Source organism: Neopsephotus bourkii, unplaced genomic scaffold, assembly GCF_033783945.1.
Source record: "Neopsephotus bourkii isolate Nb327-2 ecotype Australia unplaced genomic scaffold, CSIRO-AGI_Nbou_v1 NB_787, whole genome shotgun sequence".
Lineage (NCBI taxonomy): Eukaryota > Metazoa > Chordata > Aves > Psittaciformes > Psittacidae > Neopsephotus > Neopsephotus bourkii.
In genome coordinates this window covers 1,463,798-1,485,679 of record NW_026901283.1, presented here as the reverse complement: position 1 = coordinate 1,485,679, position 21,882 = coordinate 1,463,798, and the positions used below count along the sequence as shown (strand labels likewise).

Here is a 21,882-nt window from a genome sequence, read left to right as displayed (position 1 = left end):
GGGAGGGCGGGTAGTGGCCCCACTGTCTTCTCCAGCATCATAGTGGCAGAAGGACTTGGGACCAAGAGTTGTTTATTTGCTGCCTATACTTCTGCAGTAGACTGAATTGCAGCAGTGGGACTCTTCTGCCTTTCTACTTGAATTTGACATTTCTTTAAGTGTTTTCTCAGAGGAGATAATAGATGTGCCCCCCTCAAAAGCCACTGAAAGTGTATGTACAGCACAGCTGGGCTATGCAACAATTGCTTTTCTATATGCCAGGCAGATTTAGCACTTTGTTAGAAACAGACTGAGATTTCCAGGTAGAGTTTTAAATTTTATTTTTACATAAGAAAAGAGACAGTAAGTACCATATGTCTTGTTTGCAGTAACGTCTGCCACAAGCTCTTCTTTTCAGAAGATTTAGAAATAAGACAAAAACAACCAAGACAATCCCTCCTCCAAGCTACAGAATCCCAACTAGTAACATTGAAAAAGAAGCTGATAATATTGATCCCTTATGCACTAGCAGTTAAAATTCAAAAATCAATGGAGAGGGAATCTTAAATGGTCTTTCTGTAGTATCAGAATGCAAAGCTAAATCCCAGATGAAAATTTTTTAACAGCTATGAATGTAGGAGATGATTTTCAGATAACATTAAAATTACTGCTTAATACCCTTTCCTTCAGGAGAAATCTCCTGTGAGGTGCATGTGGAAAGGAATCCCTGAGTTTACTATGTTGGTTCCGTGCCAACCAAGAAGTAGCTTTCAGAGTGGTGTGAGGAAGGAGTGAGACCACCTTGATCAGTGTGTACTCCAGTTCTGCCATCACTTCTGCTTTGAGTAACTTTAAATGCTTGTCTTGGTTGTTCAGGCAAATTCACCTCTCAGAATATAAAGCTATTCCTGCTCAGCAACTTCAGAAATGTTGCTCTGGCAGTGGTCTCCCAGGTGTTTGTAGAAAAAATATTAGGCCTTGGTCCTCTAAGGTACCTAAGAGAGAAACCCACATTGCTAAATATCTCTGATGATCTGAGTGCCCAGAATGGGTGCCTGGTATTTTTAACAGAGTAAAACTTTAAGGGCCTAGCTGTGCTTCTAGCCACATTTGTATTTCCTCCTTGTTTACTTTTAGCCATTCAATGTTACTCTTCACTTGTTCAATTGACTGACTCCTGGGTAATTCTCCTGCCCCAGCATTAGGATATTTCTCAAAGAAATTTTCCATCTGGAAAGGAGAGAGAAAAATAATTGACATGAAGCAAACATTGGGCAAATGGCTTTTTGCAGCTATCTGGTTGAGGGCAGTTTTTGCAGGGAGAGATATTTAAGCTCACTCTAGTAGCACTGGGATAGTTTTGCAGTAACTCGTACTGCTTTACACATTTAGAGAACAGAATTCAAGTTCCCTGGCCAGTAGATTGTTAAAGATATTGACTTAAACCCAGTAGAAGTGCTGTCATCATACCTGCCAAAGCTGGAGCTCAGTGTGGAAAGTTTGGGTAATAGTCACTATTCGACCAAGGTATCTGTCGTTGATAGTGAATCTAGAAAAACAATTTAATAAGTGAAGCTTTATGCAAAACTATTAAAAAAAAGGCAGAAGTAATTATCTGAAGGTTAAACTTCTAACTGTGGTATGATAAAAAGATGCACTCATATTTCAGCTGTTTTTAATATACTTGAAAACTGATACTTCTATACGATATCTGTGCTGTTCTCAAATATATTTACTAATGGAGTGATCTCCTTTGGGGGATTTTTTAACCTTTTAATTAGTGACTTTTTGTCTCTTACTGGAAATCAAGTGTATTGCTGACAAATGCTGCCCAGTTCACAGCTCTCGGCTTGCAGGTGTGCTTTGCTTCTGTGCCCTCTTCAAGCACTTAGAAAGGAGAAGGAAGGAGAGAGAAGTCACTCAAATAGGGAGGAGCAAAGTTAAAAGGTTTGCTATTACTGCCACTGCTTGTCTGCACATCTGCTCCTTGTTGTTACCACAAGAAAAAGTTAAAAAAAAACTATACAGTCTTCTTGTTATGCTATCAATAGAAAAAACAGACATGACTGACTAATTTCCAGGCAGTAATCATATTTCTGTATCCTTGGGAGAACTTTCTGTGCTTTTTAATTACCATTTTTGGGTAGTGATCATTTAGGGAATGAATGGTTTTCAAGTTAACAGCAAAGCACTTTCTTGTAGCAGGTGGATAGGATTGTGTTAAATACGCTTTCAGTTTTCATTATTCAAGAGCCATTGATTATAGCTGTATAGTGAAAACATAGAAAAGCATGGCATATAACGAGATATATAGATGGATGTAGACAAAGTTTTCGGTGAGTTCATTAGTGTACCTGTCGACTAGGTACTCCCAATTAAGTCGTATCCAGTCCCAGGTCATTGTTTTCCCGTAGGTGTTATATGAGATGTATCTCAGGACTGTGAACACATCTTGGCTTTTGATGAGGTTGGTGTTGTAAATATATTTCAGATACCTAAGGGAAATTTCATAAAAATCAGAAAGACCACAGAAACCAAGCGTAAGTTAACACTTGTAGACTTAATTGATGATGATGAGAAATAATGCAATTGTAATGTCTATATTTCGCAAGTATTTGTCACCAGAGTCTACAGCCAATTTCCAGGCAGGGTTATTATTTTTGCCTACAGTATTTTAAAGGTGAAGTGCACTGATCTAAAACATAAGTTAAAAACTGGGTCAAGAGATAATTGTATTGAGAGAAATCTAAGCAGTTAGGCATTTATTTAGAAAATAAATAGGGTTTATGCCTCTAGGTTTCTCGAAAACAGCGGGAAAACCATTATTATTCCTGTACTTTAGTAAAATAGTGAAAACAAGATTGGTTCAGTCAATAGTCCAGCTTGTTTGTGTAGCCAATCAACAAAAAAGTTCCTTTCCTGCTCTCGAATAACCAGTACTATGGAGATCCTGCCTCCTTTCAGTGCTTACAAAGGAAACATAGACAACTAATTTTTATTATTAGGCAGCTAAAATTATACAGGATGAAGGCACTGCTGGAAAAGCTGAAGGCTGTTGAATGTGTGAAGAAACTATCATGTGTTCAATACCTTTCCACTAAAGGAGCAAGGCTTTTTTCTCTTACAGTACAGTCTTGGGGGGAGGGAGGGTAGGTGTTAGATAACTGGTCTTAAAAATGTGTTGCATTCCTCGTGCTGTAATCTGAAAAAACTGACAGCACAGGAGAGAGGAGAGGGGAATAAGCAAACAGTGACCAGTTGTTTCTGTAGGGGAAGAAAAATCTTGGTGTGTTTAAATCACCTGTCCAAAAGGGTGATGTTCTTTACTGATGCCAGGCCATACAGCAGCTTTTCTTTTTCTTGAGCTAATGAAGTTTCTTGGTATTTCTCAAACATGTAATTCCACGATGTCTCATTGCCTGAGTTCTGCATCCCATACCGATATACCAGGAGTCGGAGATTTGCAGGAATACTAAAACAAAGAAACAGTACCTGAATATTCTTCCCCCTTTCCTGCTTGAGTTCTGTGACCAAGTCACATTCTGTGTTCTTCACCAGCAACAAAACGTGTGACCACTCACGTTTGTCCTTGTAGCCATTCATTGAATAGTTGAGAAGCGTTGTTCAAAGATTCTGTGTCACCCATACTGCAGGCAAAGTCTAGAACAGACGTACGAAGGAGCCTTTAAAAGAGAGAGAGAGAGGGTTTTCCTACTGCTCAGTGTTCTTAAAATCCATCAATAACATGAGGAATAAAACCCTTAATAACATGAGAAGGGGAAAAAAAGCTTGTTTAACCTCTCCAAATGACCTCCAGTATCATTCCAGTGCAGTTGATCCACAATGGGTTTTACCAGGTGGCGGAAATATTCCTGAGGTAGAAAAAGGGGATTGGTTACTTGTGTAGATTTCTTTAAAGAATTATATATTTGTGTTCATAGCTTATTCTCCTTCATTTTTTCCCAGAACTAGCATCGCTTAAATAAAAAATAACACAAACACACACTTTCTTTCCAGATCACTACATCCTGCAATTCTGAATGCCTGCAATTCTGATCTGCATCTAGGACAAAGGCAACCTGCTCCTCTCCAGCCTTGCCTGCCCTCCCACATGAAGGTTCGAGTACCACAAGGACACATTGCCACAACTACTTTCCATAGGTAATGCTGAGTTTAGGACATGCTTATTTTAGTGACCATTAACTCATGTTCAGCACGTTAGGTCAACCAACAAACCTACTCACTGCCACAATGAGATATAGCCACCCTTCATGCTAAGGACAGGTGTCAGAGATTTTGCTGCCTTATACATATTTCTTTATTGGATGCAGGGCAGCCTTGACTAACAAATGTCTGTACTGTGACTTATGGTGATGGATTATAAGAATAACTAGGCATATTTTTCTCCTCCAGGTGCATAGTCCTGACTTGAGAATCCAAGTAATTCAGAGAACAGTACTAAGCAGTTCTCAGCACTTTTTTTTCAAGTACAGTAAAAAAAGTAAATGCTGATTGCTCAGCAACCCTGAAAATGACTTAATCTTCAATATTGTTGCTGTTTCAGATCTTGAGCTGTCAGATCCAGCAGTGCCATGAAGAAATGTTTGGGTTTTTTTGCTTCATCACCTGAAACCGTGGGTAGAGATCTGTATCGTCTGCAAGCATGTTTGTGAGATAAGTTACAGATGATATAACTCTATGCCATGGTAAATAGTCTGTTTCATTTATTAGGTATTTTGTGAGCTCCAGAGGAACAGAGTAATTCACTAGTCCAGATCTGTGGAAGGAGAAAACATAACTTCTGTTATTTTAATGAATTTGAAGAACTTGCTTCTTTAAAGATATTAGAACACAGTTTCCTTTAGAAGGTCTGAAATAAATTCTAGGAGGGGCAAAATAATCTCGAATGTAACTTGGGAGGTGTTTTCCAAAGCGATCACTGAGGATCACTGTTGATCAGTGCTGTGAGAAGGCCGCTCACACTGTGAAGCAGGCCAGTGTGCCCAGAAATAACTGTCAACTGACTATGGCAGCTCCCGTCACACAAAAAGCAATTGCTAGATCTGGAGACATCCTGAAAGGATGAAGCAATTCAGACTTACAGACTGTCTCAGAAGGTCATCTAAAGTTTATCTGTATCAGCATGGCTGGGTAAAAGAGCTAGAAGTTTCTAAGCAAACTTCTAAACAAGATAGCTGAGGTGGTAATTTCTTAATGACATGCTATGCATTGTAGAAGTGCTTCTGATTTTCTGGACATCTTCTGGACTGCTTCTATTCTTGTTGCTTACATGGCAAAAAACACCCCTGTCTAAGATCTGTGCAATTAAAGCCCTCTTTCTTTTTTCTTCCACTGAAGAGAAGGTTAGCATTTCCCTTGGCTGTATTGGTATTGCAAGTTGACAGTGCATACTTGAATTTGTCCATCTTGAAGACAACACAAGCCAATAAACAACTGTGATGTAACAAATTCTGAAACTCTCTTTCAACCACCTGAGTTACTTCCAATTAATAGTCAATGTAAAGTGAAGAGCTTGTGTTGAAATCTCTGCAGGAAATCAGTTTACCTTGCCAAAGAAAAGACATCATCCAAAATCCCTGCACGGTCAGCAGCTGAAAAATTCTGTGTGAAAAGAGAAGAGTGATCAAAAATATATAGATTATTTGCAGAAAAAAAAACCCAGCTTCAAAAGGCCTCTATAAGAGACTCACTGGGCAGGTTAATGTTATTGCACTCACTTTGTGGTTGCTGACCAGAAGAGCGCTTAAACTGGCCCAGTTATGACTATTGTAATTCACCCGATAGAATCCAATGTGGTCTGGATTAATGTTCACAAAAGAATTGGGAGATGATGGTACTGCAATTCCTGCAAAACAAACAGTGATCAGTTTGTGCATCTTACATGATACAGACCTCACTGGAGATTCCGTAACTCCAAAAGTAATATTTGGTTTTGATGAATATCGAAATGAGATACAAACCTTCACTATTTTTTTTAATCGTTGTGAGTGAAGATGAGTTATCATAGACTTTGATAAGTGCCAGCACTTGTCTTAGAATAGAGAATTATGGTAATTACTTGGGAAAGCTAGCTTGTTAAATCTAAAATGGAGATCACCGTGACTAGGGGGAGAGTGATGAAAACTGGTGTCATTGTAAAAGTAAAAAATTGCAAAGAAGCAGTTCTTGCAAATATTTCTAAAGGTTTTTCACCCACATGTTTACTATTAAAGTTCTCGTATTTTATCCTCAACTAATTTAATTGTTCAGTTTATGTCAACTAACTTTTTAAGGGTACATGAAGAAAAGAGCTGATTTCTGAAATTCTAACGTGATGAAATTTAAAAACTCCCCTCCCTCCATTTTTTCCCCCTTTTGGCCACTAGAATTATAGTAACTCCAAATTTGACTGCATCCACAATCATCAAAAATACCCATGTAGGTATTTCCTCATTCCATAAAACAGCATTAGAAAATGTGTTTAAAGCATATGTAGCTCTTTTTCTTTAACTGAACTCAGATTGCTGGTTTACCATGCCACAGGTGCGTTCACCAGCCTGCTACATCACCTCTTTTCTTAGGCTTGAAAACGGGCATATCAAAGTCCTGCTGGTTTTAGTACATCATAATTAAGAATATGCTTAGATGCTTCCTTGAATAGGACTGGATTTAAACATATGCTTAAGCACTTTACTGAATTAAGCCTAGATTGACATAATGTGTGTATAGGGGAAATAATCATCTTATTGCAGATATAAGTACTAACTTCAGCCCAACAAAGCTCTGTGTTGGTTCTTGCATCTGAAAACAGTAAAGCATGAAATTTAATTCTGTATTTTCTTTCTTGTTAAAAGACATTAAAAAGCTTTATTCATTCATTACTCTTAAAAGAGAAAGGTAAGTTTACCTGCAGAATCAGATAGGTTGTAGAAAGTATAGTTCGTTGTACTTCCAAGTCTCCATTTCACTGGTATATTCCATTTATAACTGAAATTATTTAAAGGGAAAGAGAATCAAATGACATTTGAAAGCAAACGCTAAAAATAAAATTCCAATATATATTTTAATTTGTTTTAATGTTTAAATCTTGTTTTATGAAGCCAACTGTGTTCTTATGTCCACATACATTTACCAAATATCCACAGTAACAAAACACAGCTTTTTACCAATAGCTGGTTTTTGTGTTATAAAAAGGTTTCTGTGCTATGATACTCTGTTCAGGCAACAAAATGTCAGATATTGGTGTGGTATGATTGGGGCAGTTACATTCCCTGAAAAGGAAAATAAAAAGTATGAAGTGTCTGAGTTGGGAATAACGGTATCTTGTCTTAATACTTTGTATTTATCAATAGTTCTCAAAATGATCTGATGAACTGAGCAAGGGATGGGATAAGATTTTGTCCACTGTCTGATGCTGATGTTTTAGACAATTTAATATGGTACTGTGCAAATTATGTGCCTAAACTTAAGGCTGAAAGCTGCACAATTTGTCTGGTTGGGTTTGTGGTTTTTTTTTAAATCAGTGTAACTGCTGAGGCCATGTCCTTCTGAATACAATCTTCACCTCTTGATGACTCTGTATGCTGGAGAGGATAATAATTACCCATAATCAGAGAGAGATTAAATGAATGAATGCTATACTTTGTAGTTTATTACCACAGCTTTGGAACATGAAGTCCTGTTAAGCAGTATCTTCATGTTATGTCTGATAATAATCTAGCAGGGTACAAAGCAATTAGTTCAGTAAAAGATGACTATATGTGGATAGTTGATGTAGGGTTTTATGCAGGCACCAGTTAATCTTTGCAATGCTGACTGGAAATAAGTGGTTAGGTATTAATAAACCTTTTTTTTTTTTTACAGATGGGAAAGCTGAATGAGCTTAAGCAACCACTGCAGTACAGTCAGTAGGACCTCTTGCCTTTTCCAGACTGTTTTCCTTCTCCAAGAGAACCCTAATTCTTCCAAAAGTGAGGCACTGGATGGAAGGGAGCCACAGCACAGCCTGATCAAGACTGTGACCAGGTAGTCAGGGAAGCAGGATGACAGAGCATGCTATGAGTATACTATGAGTATACCTACACAGCACCTGCATAAGGCTGCTAAAATTATTAAGCCATTTTGAGCAGTCAGCTGCTGTTCCATGTTAGCATATTGCAGCCCATCCCAGCACTAGTTTTTGAATTTCCATTTCTTTTAAGTGCCAGCGTTCAGGAGAGGACTCTTTCAAGCCAAACAAATTTGAAATAAACAGACAGTTCAGGAGAATATCCCTGCAGGATTCAGGAGTTTTTTCAAGGCCTGGAGTTTTCACTGCTTAAATCAAAACCCTGAACCTGGAAATTAATAGGCCATTCCCATCTGGGGTAGGATTTCTTCAGGAGTCTCCTCATCTGTGAGGGTGGAAGGAGGAAGTATTGATTTTCAGTGGATTGACTTTTAGGCAAGGGAGTAAGTCTGTCCTAAGATAGATAACATCAACATTATAATATATATTACTGCATTTTATTTCTAAGTAGTTTATAAAGCCTACATTTTCAGAAACAAATTCCCCTTTCACTTTGGGAATAGCAGAAGTAGTACACAGCTCAGCTTCTTGACAGATTAAGGTAGGAACAGCACTGGGATTTCTAGTCAAGAAATGAGAAATGGCAGTGTACTGTAAGTCCTGAAGTCAAGCAAAAACATGATTCCTGAGTCTGTTACCTTAGAGCATAGTGCAATAAGCAAAATGTTTAATACAAACAAGTATTTTTTCCTGAATAGCGTGTAGAACCAGCCTTCAGATGGCACAGTGATGTAGTTTGCAGCTAGAGTTGCTTCAAAACCCTGCAAGCTTTTCTGCTTATACTGGGAGAAATACAACATTGCAAACATGCAGGTAATTATCCCATCCCAGCTCTTTTGCTACCTATCCAAAACTGCCAATACCATGGGACTTGTCATTGCTCAAGTTTTTTCTTTTGAATTACAACAAATTAAGCACCACAACTGTTTCTCCTTGTTCTTGCTCCTTGTATTACTGTAACTAGTATAACCTAACGCAAAATTGCATTTGGGTACATTTAGTTCTGGTTCATACAAGAAAGTTTTACTGGTTTAGTTGACTGGGATAGTTCAAGGAATGAAAACTTTCTAATAAGGGTTAATTTGAATCTTTTTCACTGAAATGATAACAAAGTTGTAATGCCTCAGAATTGGGCCTGGCTAAGAATATACACAGTGACAGCTCTGAACATTCATTCCGCTGGTTGATGCCATGGTGCAGCGAAGACAGTTTTCTGTGCAGGTCCACCAACCTGTGGATAGGGTTCATCTCCCTTCAGGCTAGTCATCTGTTAATTGACAAATATGCTCCTATAAAGAATCCCACCTACCTTGAATACAGTAGGTGAATGTCTGCAGCTGGCTGACTGCCACATAAGAGTCCAAGGTGGCTAACTTTGACTAGATAACTATCTTTTAGATGAGTAAAATTATGCAATACTGTCCTGAGTTAAATAAGAAAAAATAGCTCTTGAGGAGGAATAGTAACATTTATACAATAACTCATGCTTTTAAGATGTATAAAGAAGATCCTGTATGGGTGAAGACCCTATGATGTGTTATAGATCATGTATCATATAGGAAAAGAAATAAATTATCATGGTGCAAAATACCTGGGTCATGGTATCTGGTTTCTGGACAGAGACAATTTCGTCTCAGTTTTCCTTAGTCTGTCAGATTATATTTTGCAGTGGTTCAACAGATGGCTTGCAATCATCTGAGTTATCTGTGTGTGGAAATAAATTTTCTGAAAGACTATGTCCAAATTTACTCTGCTGTGTTTGAGAAAGAAACCCTGAAGCAAATGGCTGGTGATGCCCTAAATTTAAAATATTTATACCTAATTTCTGCTGGTTTCCTTTTAAAAACAAATGCTGAGGGTAAGTTTAGCAAGAATGGGTATAACACTGCCTATGTGTATGTCAGTTGAAGAAAGTACCTGTATAGTATTTCTGCCTGTTTTGGATAGACATTTACAGCAGGAACTTACCCAAGATCAGAAGGAGGGTAAGAAGCATCTGTGTTGGGATCCAAGAGAAAACGCTTTTGTGTGAATACTGAATTACTTCCCATCTCCAAAACAGGGTAGCCCATCTGCCTAGTCCATGTGTCCATGGCTTCTTTCACAGGTATACCACTTGCCTATGAATGATGGGAGAAGGTTGCACTGAAAAAGGAAATTCAGTCCAAAGTGGAGAAAAGAAAATATCTCTGATACTGAGAAAGAAGAGCAGAAAGGGGAAGAGGAAAGAGTATTTTCACTACAAAAAATACTCTATTAAATCCTTTTGTGATGCCTGTCATTGACAGAAGAAATGAGCTGGAAACTTGAACACAGGCAAAGAAAATCAGAAGTATGTGGGCAGGAGACTGGCTAGTAACATGGACAAGAAATACTGAGGAAACTTTGAGGCCCCTTGCATGTTCTAAGATTATTCCATTTTTTTCTGAGAAAACAACTGACCAGGACAGAAAGTACATAGATTCTTCAAAGCCAGAAATGCCCTTGCAGTATAAGTGCATTTATGAGTGTGAAGTCAGTAACAAACATTAGCAGCTGCACTAATGTAAAATGTGATCCATTCTGTGGACTGTGAACTTCTGTCCTAGAGACTGGTGCTGCAGAAAGCTGCCACTGCCTGCCCAGGGTGCCATCTGTGAGGGAAGGGAGCTAAAGGTCACTGTTTCCTTCTTCAGATGCAGTAGATGGTGTGAAGATGCAGAGTGCCAGACAGAGAGAAGGAAGAAGTCTGGCCCAAGGAAAAGATGAAAACTTGAAAGAAGACACAAAAGCACAAGTTAGGCTGTGTGAATGTCCACAGTGGTGGAAGGAAAGACGGTATAACTGGGGAGAAACCTGGCAGTATGCATGTGGGCTTTTGGCGGTAATTAGATGGACAGAGACAGGCAAGCCTTAAGGAAAGATCAGAAAATTATGGGACAGAGAATGACCCAACTCAAAAGGGAAAGAAGGTAGGTTTAGATTCGAAATTAGGAAGAAATCCCACCACTATGAGGGTGGTGAAGCAATGGCAGAAGCTGTCTAGAGACACTGTGCCTGCCCCATCCCTGGCAGTGTTCAAGGCCAGGTTAGACAGGGCTTGGGGCAACCTGGTCTGGTGGAAGGTGTCCCTGCCTATGACAGAGGGATGGAACTGAATGTTCTTTAAGGACTTCTCCAGCACTACTCTATGATTCTGTGACTCAGAAGCTAGAGACAGTGATAAGCAGCAAACTTACTTGGGAATGGATACTGTTGAGAGCTTTCAAACAGCTGAATCTGGTTAGAGATAATGGAGAGTATGAGGTGCATGTATGTGGTGGATGAGGAGTGTTTTCATTGAGTTGTGGGGGAAAATTTTCAGTAGCAGGCTGTTTATTAGCAAGGTGTCCTTTCTTGTTTCTTATTCCACTCCCAGAGTCTTATAAAAAAAAAAAAGAGGAAATAATACGTTTGCTAGAAGTAAGATGTGTTGGGATATACTGCAAGGCTGCCTAGCTTGTGATCTCTCATTAGTAGAAGAGCTACAAAATATAAAAATGTTGGGAAATCAACGGGTGAGATATGAAACGTTTATTAGTAAGGGTTGTTGCAAAACATACCTCTTCCAGAGCTTCCCAAAATTGATCTGTCTTGGCGTTCTGGAAGTGGTGTTTCTTCAAATATATCTAGAAAGAAATAGTAGACTATGAAAATACTACCAGTTTTTTCTTTGCCTATGAAAACCGTACACATATTCAGTTGTATAGAGATATAGAGAGTACAGAAAGTGTGGTTTGTAGTATTGGGAGTTGGAGGTTAAACGGATCAATATTCAGCTGATGAAGTTCCTTTGCTTTCCAGTGTATCCTGTAATGCTGAAAGTCAGCATTTTCCAGTGTGACTTGTTAGTACAAAGCTAATTTGTACTTGAAGAGTTATTCGTATTTTGTTTGAATGGACATCAGCATACCCTGTTGCAAATTTCTGTCTAAGAGGTTGTTTAGAAGGAGGAAGCTGCTTCAGGAGGTTTCACTAGCTGTGGACTCAGAGTGGAAAGAGGAAAGTCTATTCACCTCTAAACTGTGATAAAAATGATTGTTACAAGGAATAATGGTATTCAGGCAAGTGTTTGCACCTCCTAAATGCTCTTCCTGTTCTGTGTCTTACCTGGCTGCTTCACAAGTGTTTTCCTGCCGTTATCTGCATCCTGGTGGTGTTTAGTCAGTAGATGGTGCTACTTGTTTCACTGTTACTTACCACTACCTATTCTAATGATCTTGAAGGGTCTGTGCAGGGGGGAAGTGTTAATCTCTTGTGGGCAAGGTGGCTGTATTTTCCCATCTTGTGGAACTATCCTGATCGAATATATGGAAGGAAAAGAAAATAGAACTGTCTTGTAGCATCCTACAAGCGTGCTCTCCAGGAGGGAGGGAGGTAAGAACAAATGTGGTAACCTGTGCTATAACACTTCAAAGACGACAGATGTCAGTTCAGAGTAAAAGGCAGATAATCTTCCTCTTTTTGGGAGGGCTCCTTTCTCCAATTTTTTCTTTGCATAATATTGTAGCATCATCCTTTCTCTTCCACAAGAAAGGACTACGAAATGTGCAATATCTCCCCTTTTACCTTGGTAAATTTCTAGGGCTGGGTGACCCTGCAATAGGGCACCAATGAGCTTATGCCTGTGAAAGTGCTCCTGCGTAGCAGGCTTGGGTGGGTTGGAGGACCGTGGTGATATGAAGCTGTAGATGATAAAGCTGACTACAGGAAAACAGTGGGGTGGAGGAGGTTTCTCCACTACAAGCAGTCATGAATTTTTGTTCTCACTGGCAGGCTAGCAAATCTTAATGCAGTTCACATTCCTTCTTCTATGGGAGCATGGAACTTCTTCCCCTTCATGTTGTCCACTCAGTACTTAAATGTGTTAAATACTTTTGCTACTAATAGCAGGATTTCTGATCTTAATTTTTTTAATAATGATTTTGCTACTGTCACATGAGGATGGGCTGTATTTCTGGCGTGTTTTGGTGTCACCTTTACCTGACAGCCTTTCTGGAAGAGGTCTGGTGTCATCCAGTCTTGAAGCATTCTGAGGATTGATGCACCCTGAGGACAAAGGGAGAGGGTTAGGTCATTCTACAGGTCATTCTGAAGGTCATTCTGTGTGGAAGGTCATTCTACACAGCTTTAACACTGAATTTCCATTAACTTTAAAAGCAACATGTGAATTAATATTTTATAAGGCAGAAATAGAAACCATCCATCTGAGAAGCGTTTTTTCTGATTCCATCATGGCGTGGCATGCTTGTCTGCAGGAGCTTAATTCTGGATGTGAGAATGGGTCTTTAACTGTGATCAGACATGCATTTCCACATTCAGCTGTGCTAGCAGAAGGGCTCCCGAGCCCTTCTTTATGAAGAAGACAGGGGTGAGAGCAGCTGGGAACTAGCCCTGTCCAGCAGCAAGCCTGATAGAGGAAGTGACTTCAGTTGAACACCCAGCAGGTAGGAAACTCCAAAAATGCTGCAAGTCTGGGCCTTTCCATGTTGTGGAAGTCATCTCAGCATTCAGAATAAGAATTTCTGGGGACTGGTATAAGAGCTTTGGCCTCTGAAGCACAGTAGAATTTGGATCAGAGAACCTACTTACTTGGGCCTCAGAGAAAAACAACAACTAGGACCTTGAAAGAGTAAAGAAACAAAGGGAAGACGGGAGAAAGAAGCAGAAGAGCCACATGGAACAAAGTAGGGGCACAAAATGATGAAAAACAAAAGCAGTGCAAACCGACTCTAAAATGCAAAATATCATTTTAGGATTATCATATTTTCATTTTCCCAACTAAATCAAAGGGCAGCAGAGAGCCTAATGCCATAAATGGTTTAAAAATCCAGTTTTCTCATGAAAACAAGAATGTTATCTGAATTCTCAGTAAATCCTGTCTCCTCTATTTAGGTGTTTGAGAATAACAACTTGATTGCAGAAGATATGGCAGAGGGAGTGTTGGAAGAGACTGCTTTCCAGACTATTGTTGCGGAGTCAAGGTGGTTAGCAGATGACTCTTTTCTGATACAGTAATTTAGTGCGTTTGCCATGAAATATGTTAAAAAATGATTCAGTAAAATTTAGAACAGATATCCATCATAAAGCTGTTTATGATTACTATAATAATGCATGTAAAGCCACATGTATGCACTAGAGTAGCTCAGTTGCTCAAATTTGTCTATCAGCCACGTACCTGGTATCACCTCTCATAGACCATCCCCTCCCACTTATATTAAAAGTGAGAGTAGAAATACACATTTATGCATGCATTTGGGAACAGTGAAGATTTCTTTTGCTTTAAATTGCAGTGTCTAGTTAGCCCCTTGCATCTTCTGCTGCTGTTTTTCAGTCTCTTCCTCCTGCTTTTGTTATTCCTCTGTAGTCTATGGTGAAGTGCATTTGAGAATAACTCAGATGCTCCTATAACTGGTTTAATAATTTTCCTTTCTTTCAACTATTTGGGGAGGTTCAGGGAAGTGACCTTGATTTGAATGGCTGACCTTGTCTGATGGGGATGTGGGGGGGAGTCTTTTATCAACACCCACATAACTTCTCCTAAAGAGCTGTAGCAATTGCCAAGTATATCACAAGATTGTATATGGCAGAAATATGGAACATTTAATCCTAAACTTCTTTAGCTGGGAGGTTCTGAAAATGTGGGGATCTAAGAACAAATTTCTAGCAGAACTTAAAATTAAGTATCTGTTTTTCTGAAAAGGTAGTCAATGTTTGAAGTCCAAAGACAAAAAAAATTCTCATTGTTACTTTAACAGAATCTTTCAAACTAAGAAAGAGGATTACACTGGAAAAGAGGTGAGAGACAATTACTTTTTAAGAGCAGATTAAACAAATTTATATGCATTAATTGTGTAGTCACTGACTCAACTGTAGTAGAGCTTTCCTAGGCACATAATGCCCTATTGATCATACAGCAGTTAAATGTCTGCTTACAGAATATACTGCAATGACTCCCCAGACCCTTAGGCAATTCATTAGAGTTTTAGGATTGTATAAACCCTATAATTGCTCTAGTAAAACTAACAGTGAGCATTCCAAAACATGCTTTATTTGTTTAGTGATGAATATTACTGTGAGGAGATTGTTTTCATAAGAAAAATGTAAAAGAGAAGCCAAAATAAAGTCAAAAAAAACCCAAGTAAATTTTTGTCATGCATTTATATGTAAATACCAGCAGAAATTTGAGCTAAATCTACATGAAGACTTTCTCATTCAAGCCAAATTATATCCCAAGCCAAATTATATCCCAAGCAGACTGTTCCCAAACAATGCATGAGTCCTCAAGTGTTTTCATTTAAAAAAGAAAAAAATGAGTTCATGTAGCAATTATCTAGGCACAAAGAGATGAGTAAAAGCTAGGGTTTTTTTTTTTCTGCATTGTTTGTTCAGACCATGCAAAAGTATGTCTCTTGCTTAGATCACCACTAAAATACATTTTGGTCCAGAGTATTTGATTTAGCTCTGTACATTTCTTGACTTTTTGTTAATTTAATTTAAGAACAGTGTTACACAATGCAGGTTTTCGCAGAGTTTATAATCTGACTGTGAGGCATTTATGATGCAATAAGTACTGGTTGTATTGTTGGATAGAGGATTTAACAATTGAAAACAGAAAAGTGATGGAAATGGATGGAACAAGTCTAGCTAATAAAAGTAATATCTACAGCTACAGACTAGCACAGCTAAAGCTAAAGTCAACGCAATACATCCTTTGTGTTTAGCCAATAATGGGAGCTTAGTAGGAAAGCAACAAGCAGTATTTAATAATGGTGGATTTTGTGTGTTTAGTGGAAACTTGTTATGGCATCAGATAGGAAACGCTGACCAAGTCATACAAGAAGCTATCAACACAAACATGGTGTATGAGGCTCAGAAGCAACATGGGAGTTTGCTGGTTGAGGAGTGAGCAGAGTCCCAGCTCCTTCCTCATTTTGGTGGCATATATGGGGGTGAGAGGGAAGAGGGACAAGGGTGTTTTCTCCTGTTCTTCTTCAGACTTGTCTTTCAATGCACTGAAAAAGAATAACTAGAAGCAAGTGTTGTCAGTGCACCAGGACTCCCTGGTTAGATACCAGATAGATAGGGATTCTGGGGGACACGTGCTTTGTTCCATGTCTGGGGCTGTCTAAGGACAAAATGGCTTTGGCTATGGATACGGATATGAAGGGAGACAAGCTGGCTTCAGAATCCTAGTCTGGATCCTAGCTGATCACATCAAAGTGGTGATCCTCAGCATGGCAGCTGGCCTCTCTAATGCTCTGGACCTCAAAGCAGTTTTCTGTAAGTGCTGAGCTCCTGGCTGTTGTCCCACACAGCTAGTACTACTAGAGGCTGTGGGTGCAAGGAGCCCTCTGTGTGCCCTACTCACAGCAGCAGTTGGATTGTACCAACACCCCAATATCTTGCTGCTCAGGAAAACCCAGTGTGGTCTTCCAGTCAGTTCCAACTGGCTCCTGAGAGAGCCTTTATGGCCTTATGACAGGTCCCTACTACCACTGACAGGGACAGTCCCAGGATGATCATAAAGCTTGTCAAATATCTAATGTGGTGTCCACTACCATCTCCTGGTCTACAGACTACTGTACACCAAATCAGCCCTGAGCTCTACAACTGTTAGTGAAATGTGGAGCTAACTTATCTCCCAGTCTAGGGCCGATGCCAGCAGAGGCTGGTGTAGTTCATCTTTGGTAAGCCTTCTAGAGTGGCTGGGATACTGTGAACGGGATGAGACAGAACGTTACTTTTCTGTTTTCACTGCTTGGTTATACTACCTCAAAGGTGAGATGGGAAAGTGAGAGAATGGACACCTAGACATCCACCCTTGCATCATCTACCCTTGCATTAGATTATGAGGCTTGACATAACTGGGCTGCATCATCACATGAGGTGGTGGGAGAAGAATGTGCTTAGCATATATTTTTGGATAATTTTAAAGCCAAAAACTCCAGTGGCAGAACCAGCTGACACTGTGATATCCCTGCATGTTTGTGTGCAGGTTTGGTGCACAGTGGCTGACTGAGGTTCTGGCTGCGCTGCTTCTCTCACAGTTGCTTTTGATTGAATCACCACTGACAACAGTCAGAAATGTCCTAGGGAAAATATCCACACAGACACAGCCCAAGTGGGTTAGGAGCTATTATTATAAGCTCTCCTGAGTTTTATCTCCCCTCTTAAGCCCCATTTTCTTTGCATCCAAAGTCACAACAGAAGGATACCCTACCTTACTGTAGGATATCCCATCAAACACAGAGGTGATTTCAGCTGTAGATGACACATCCACCACAATTGGATGGGAAGACTGCAAAGAGTCATCCATCATTACAGGAAGCACATCATCAATTAAAACCTGTTCAAGCTGAGAAAGAGAAGGTGTTAGAATAGAAACAAATGCAGGAGTATATGACTAACTTCACAAAATAAGTAGCTTGAACTGCAGCTTCTCTAGGGAGAGGCAGAAGGAAAATGGAATGAAATTTTACTTCCCTTAAAGAAAGACTTGCAAACTTCTGCTTTATGTCTGAGCAGGGAGGGGTAAATTTTTTCCTTAGCTAAGATAAATTGCCTTTTGAAAATCCTGCTTTCCCATGTGTATCCTAACACAAAACCCCACACACTAGGCAAAAAAATGGAATTGCATTACCAGCTTCAGAAATGTGACAATATCTGCAACGTGTTATGGGTTCCTCTTGCAAAAATGGAGCTCAAGAGGAAGGGAAGGAGGGAGGAAGGATGCAGATTCCCCATCCCACGGTTTATGATTTTTTTAAAGGAATTATATTTATTAATTTTTTAAACAATGATGTTGCCTGCAGTCAAAATCCCCTTACTTCCTAATCAATATTGACTGAAAAAGACTAATTCTCTATTTAGTTTTCCTTTTCTACTCATTAGGATGCTAACACTGAAATGGCTTTAGATCTTAAATGAACATGGTATCTAGATACAAAAAGATATTTTAAATTTTAGGCTCATTAATTACCTTATTTTTTTTTTTAATGTAGTTACCACAACAGATCCTCTACTTCAAAGTGTAAAAGAAGTGACCCAGGAATATTTTATTCTCAGCCTCACATAACGTGGATGAGAAGAGATATTTATGGGGAGCAGGGAGGAAAGCAGGGGAAGCACCGAATAACCAATGCCTGCTTCTAAAGTCACTAGGTGAAGGGGTGAGTAGATTTTGATAACAGGGTCAACCTCTGCAAACCTACCCTCCTTCCTTTCACTGGCATATATTATATATTTTCTGGTAGCAAGAAACTCATTAAACTTGTACAGCTGAGGGAAACATTGCACCCTATGTGCCATTGCATCTGTTTGGGAGGGAAGGAAGGAAAGAGCAAGCCTCCCTTTATTCACATGCTGTTAGCATTCCTCAGAGTATAACGCATATTTACAGCTACCCTTTTGTCTGCCAGCCCCTTAAAGTGACTGGAGTTTGTTTTGCTGCACAGCCAGTGCTGTGGGCCATTCTCTATCACTACCTTTTTTTGCAGTGTACTACAGATTGTCTGAGCTGGGGCATTTGAAATGACACTTTAAATGCTGGCAGCAGCTGAATGGGGGATCTGATATTTTCCTTAACAAACAGCCCAAACTGTGAAGGCAGGCCCAGGTTCCCAGCCTTTAGACAAGTCTCATGAAGAGCAGTCAATAACATCTTCCAGTGTTAGACCTCCCAACAACCTTGCAAAATTGCTAAAGTTCTGTCCAGGATCTACCAAGTATTACTTGCCATAATAATAACCAAACAATTGGCCTACTTTGTTAAAAAGAATGACTTCTCCATGCAGACTAATACTTCACAAAGTTTTGTTTGACTAGTCTCAGACTATAACATAGGTATGTAGAGAAGCTTAAAATAACTTTTTCTTTATGTTGTATTGCACTATGTTAGTTTTCTAAGGACATGCTTTAAGTCTTCATCATCCTTGTCTAACTTTTACTCCTTTCCAAAATGCCCCCCTCAGCCCTGTCAACCCTCCACAAGACAGAAATAATTACCATTTGCCAGTACGGTTCTGCAGCATTTACTCCCAGGAACTCGAAATAACTGGCAAATCCTTCGTTTAACCACAAGTCATCCCACCAATCCATGGTCACAATATTTCCAAACCACTACAATTATAAACATTGTTTATGTTAGTGTTAGGTAAATGGTAAATGTACATTTTAGTATCTCACATCTCCACATATAACATTAATTTGTTCACTTTTCTTCCTATTGCCAGATGAAAATTACCATCATTCTGGTGTTTAAGTAGGAATTCAGGCTTCGCCTTGTGTTAAAACATCACTTGTAATATAAAATTACATATTACTGGGGAGATTGCTAATGATTCATGAGCCAATGAAAAATTTTAGTTTCTTCCTCTTGATTTGATTATTTGTGCTTGTAAGGATATGTTTTCAGGCAGCCTTTACAGTGTACAGTTGTCCCTATTTGTTTGCTTGAAAGAGACATCTGCACATGCAAATTAGTTCCTAAAAGACATTTCAGAGAGGTTTTCATAAACTGCCTCACCGTCTGGACCTGGGCATCTACCTTCCAGAGAAGAATTCAAAAGCAGTAGGTAAAGCTCTAATGGGGAACTGTTTTAACATGAAATTTTGAAATTAAATTGTGAGCCCACATAGAAGATCCTGAGATGGAGTTAAGAACAATATTTGCAAGATTAAAATGTTGGAAGTACCCTTTTGAAGCACGGTAAAAATGAATCATAAAAATGTACCTGATGAACAAGTTCGTGGGCTATCACAGCAGCTACTCTCTGTTTGTTGGAAGTGGCTGACTCCTTGGGATCATACAGCAGGTTTGTTTCTCTGTATGTGATCAGCCCCCAGTTCTCCATAGCACCTGTCCCGAAATCTGGAATAGCTATTTTATCTACATTGAAAGAAAGAGAACGATTACCACTCTGTCCTTTATGCCACTTAGCTGGTCTTCTTTCTGTGAATTCACAGCCTGTTTTGCTTACTGTCTGTGGTTCTGGCTTACTACTGTGGACTGCAGTCTCTAACCTATGTTTAAGAAGCTGGGAACTGGCCTAGAGCAGCTGATAGCAAGGCTCCACTGAGATTAATAGAGATAGCAGCAGTTGCACTACTGGGGATCTGTCCTGTGAGGTGATGGTATGCCACCTCCTGGGAGCATGCATATCATACATTATTTAATTTTGGCTCCAGAAATTAATAGTATTGTCTGGGGATGTGTTGTAGGCCGTAAACCTGAAACTATCCACAGCATAATGAGGTATGTCTTGTTTGTCACACTGTTGTATTAAAACTATTTATTGACATGTTAACTGAAGTAAATCCCCCATGTCGTGAACAACATCTGCTTCTATTCCTGGCAATTTGTGGGGGTCAATACAGGTTTAAATTAGAACTGTGAGTTCAGTTGGCCTGGCATTTTCTTCTGCAAATAATGACCACATTATTTGGGGTTACTGAAAAAGTGCAGGTGGATTTAAAACTGAATAGAACAAAGAACCTCACCCCACCCTAACAGAAGATAAGAATTTCTTATTTTAATTTAAACAATTTGATTACAGAATCAAAGCTGATAGTCTGCCAAGGGCTTCACCGACAGTCAAAACGAGTATCACAAAGAGAATGTCAGTGCCAGAAGCCATAAATCAACATGAAACACAGTATTTAAACAAATCATTATGCATAAACATATTTGATTCATCAGGGTTGATCTAGATGTCTTCTTATACAGAGAGAACAACATAAGTAAACATCTGTTATCCAACAAATAGACATTCTGAGGGGAGCAGTATAAAATCTACAAGAGCATCTACCCTCTGATACTGCTGACCTGGGATTACCAGTCCACCGTGTAGTGGAGACAGGCCCCTATCCATACTCTGAATAAAGTTTGAATATGAAGCATAGGTAAGATATAGTCTCAATTATTACTGGGTTACCAGTGTATGAAAGAACTGGTTTCCCTAATTCAGTTGTTATGCAAACAGAAATTTACAGTAAACTCAGATGATGTTTTTTGAAAGGAGAAAGTAAAAATCTGTTGTTAAAGTAACAGAGGTTAGCCTAATAGTACATACATGTACATGTATGAACAGCCAGTAGAAGGTTTGCATAGCATTGCTAATCATCTTCAAAGTTGTTTATTTGTTTGGTTTTCCCCATTACATTGGCCTAACTTGTTTATAGTTAATATTTTTCCATCCTTTTAAATTCATGAACCTAACTGAATTACCCCTTTGGAAGTCTCAGGAGGGGGCATTTCCAAAACTCTGGTTACATTCTCTACTTTATTAGTTCAAATTGCACAAATCAGATCCAGAGCCCAAATAGCCAAGCTAGAGGACACCCAACTACACTACTTTTCTTTTCTTGTTTTGTAACCATGGGCAAAATTTGATTGTGTGCCCACTCTTGTTTAGCTTTGGGTCTTTATTTAGCCCAGCAGTAGAAACAACAAGTTATATGCTGGATCACGCTCATTCTAAGAAGTGGATACACACCCACTTTGCACTAAGGTTAATAAATAGGATGACATTCTCTCTGGCAGTTTGCATCCTCACTTATCTCACTGCTTGTTGACTTTTGTCCAGAAGTTCCCATGGAAGTGGTATGTATTTTTCTCAAACTTTTTCTGGCTCTACTTTAGCTCATGATATTCCTTTGCTGGTGACACCAATGCTTCCTTGATTTTCCACAAGATGCTTGACAAGACACACGGGGACTGCTGCTTCAGTTCAGCAAACTGAACTGTGAGGACTGGTAACAAAACAGTTACTGAGACCAACCCTCATGACATTTAAGAACATCTTGAACCACATGGT

At 39.2% G+C, this 21,882-nt stretch overlaps 1 protein-coding gene across 1 annotated transcript in view; it reads right to left on the bottom strand.

Moving 5' to 3' along the window:
* Window positions 1-303: 303 nt before the first annotated feature.
* Window positions 304-21,882, bottom strand: part of ENPEP (glutamyl aminopeptidase) — a 34,689-nt gene continuing 13,110 nt past the window's right edge. The window contains exons 5-20 of the mRNA XM_061355217.1: window positions 19,801-19,955; window positions 19,073-19,186; window positions 17,289-17,423; window positions 13,049-13,114; window positions 11,629-11,694; window positions 10,016-10,167; window positions 6,887-6,966; window positions 5,718-5,845; window positions 5,546-5,601; window positions 4,606-4,756; window positions 3,778-3,851; window positions 3,561-3,662; window positions 3,281-3,451; window positions 2,334-2,474; window positions 1,450-1,528; window positions 304-1,209 (exon numbers count right to left, since the gene is read on the bottom strand). Of these exons, the coding sequence (XP_061211201.1) occupies window positions 1,060-1,209; window positions 1,450-1,528; window positions 2,334-2,474; window positions 3,281-3,451; window positions 3,561-3,662; window positions 3,778-3,851; window positions 4,606-4,756; window positions 5,546-5,601; window positions 5,718-5,845; window positions 6,887-6,966; window positions 10,016-10,167; window positions 11,629-11,694; window positions 13,049-13,114; window positions 17,289-17,423; window positions 19,073-19,186; window positions 19,801-19,955 (1,820 nt within the window). The 3' untranslated portion in view covers window positions 304-1,059. The remainder of the gene's footprint in view (window positions 1,210-1,449; window positions 1,529-2,333; window positions 2,475-3,280; window positions 3,452-3,560; window positions 3,663-3,777; window positions 3,852-4,605; window positions 4,757-5,545; window positions 5,602-5,717; window positions 5,846-6,886; window positions 6,967-10,015; window positions 10,168-11,628; window positions 11,695-13,048; window positions 13,115-17,288; window positions 17,424-19,072; window positions 19,187-19,800; window positions 19,956-21,882) is intronic.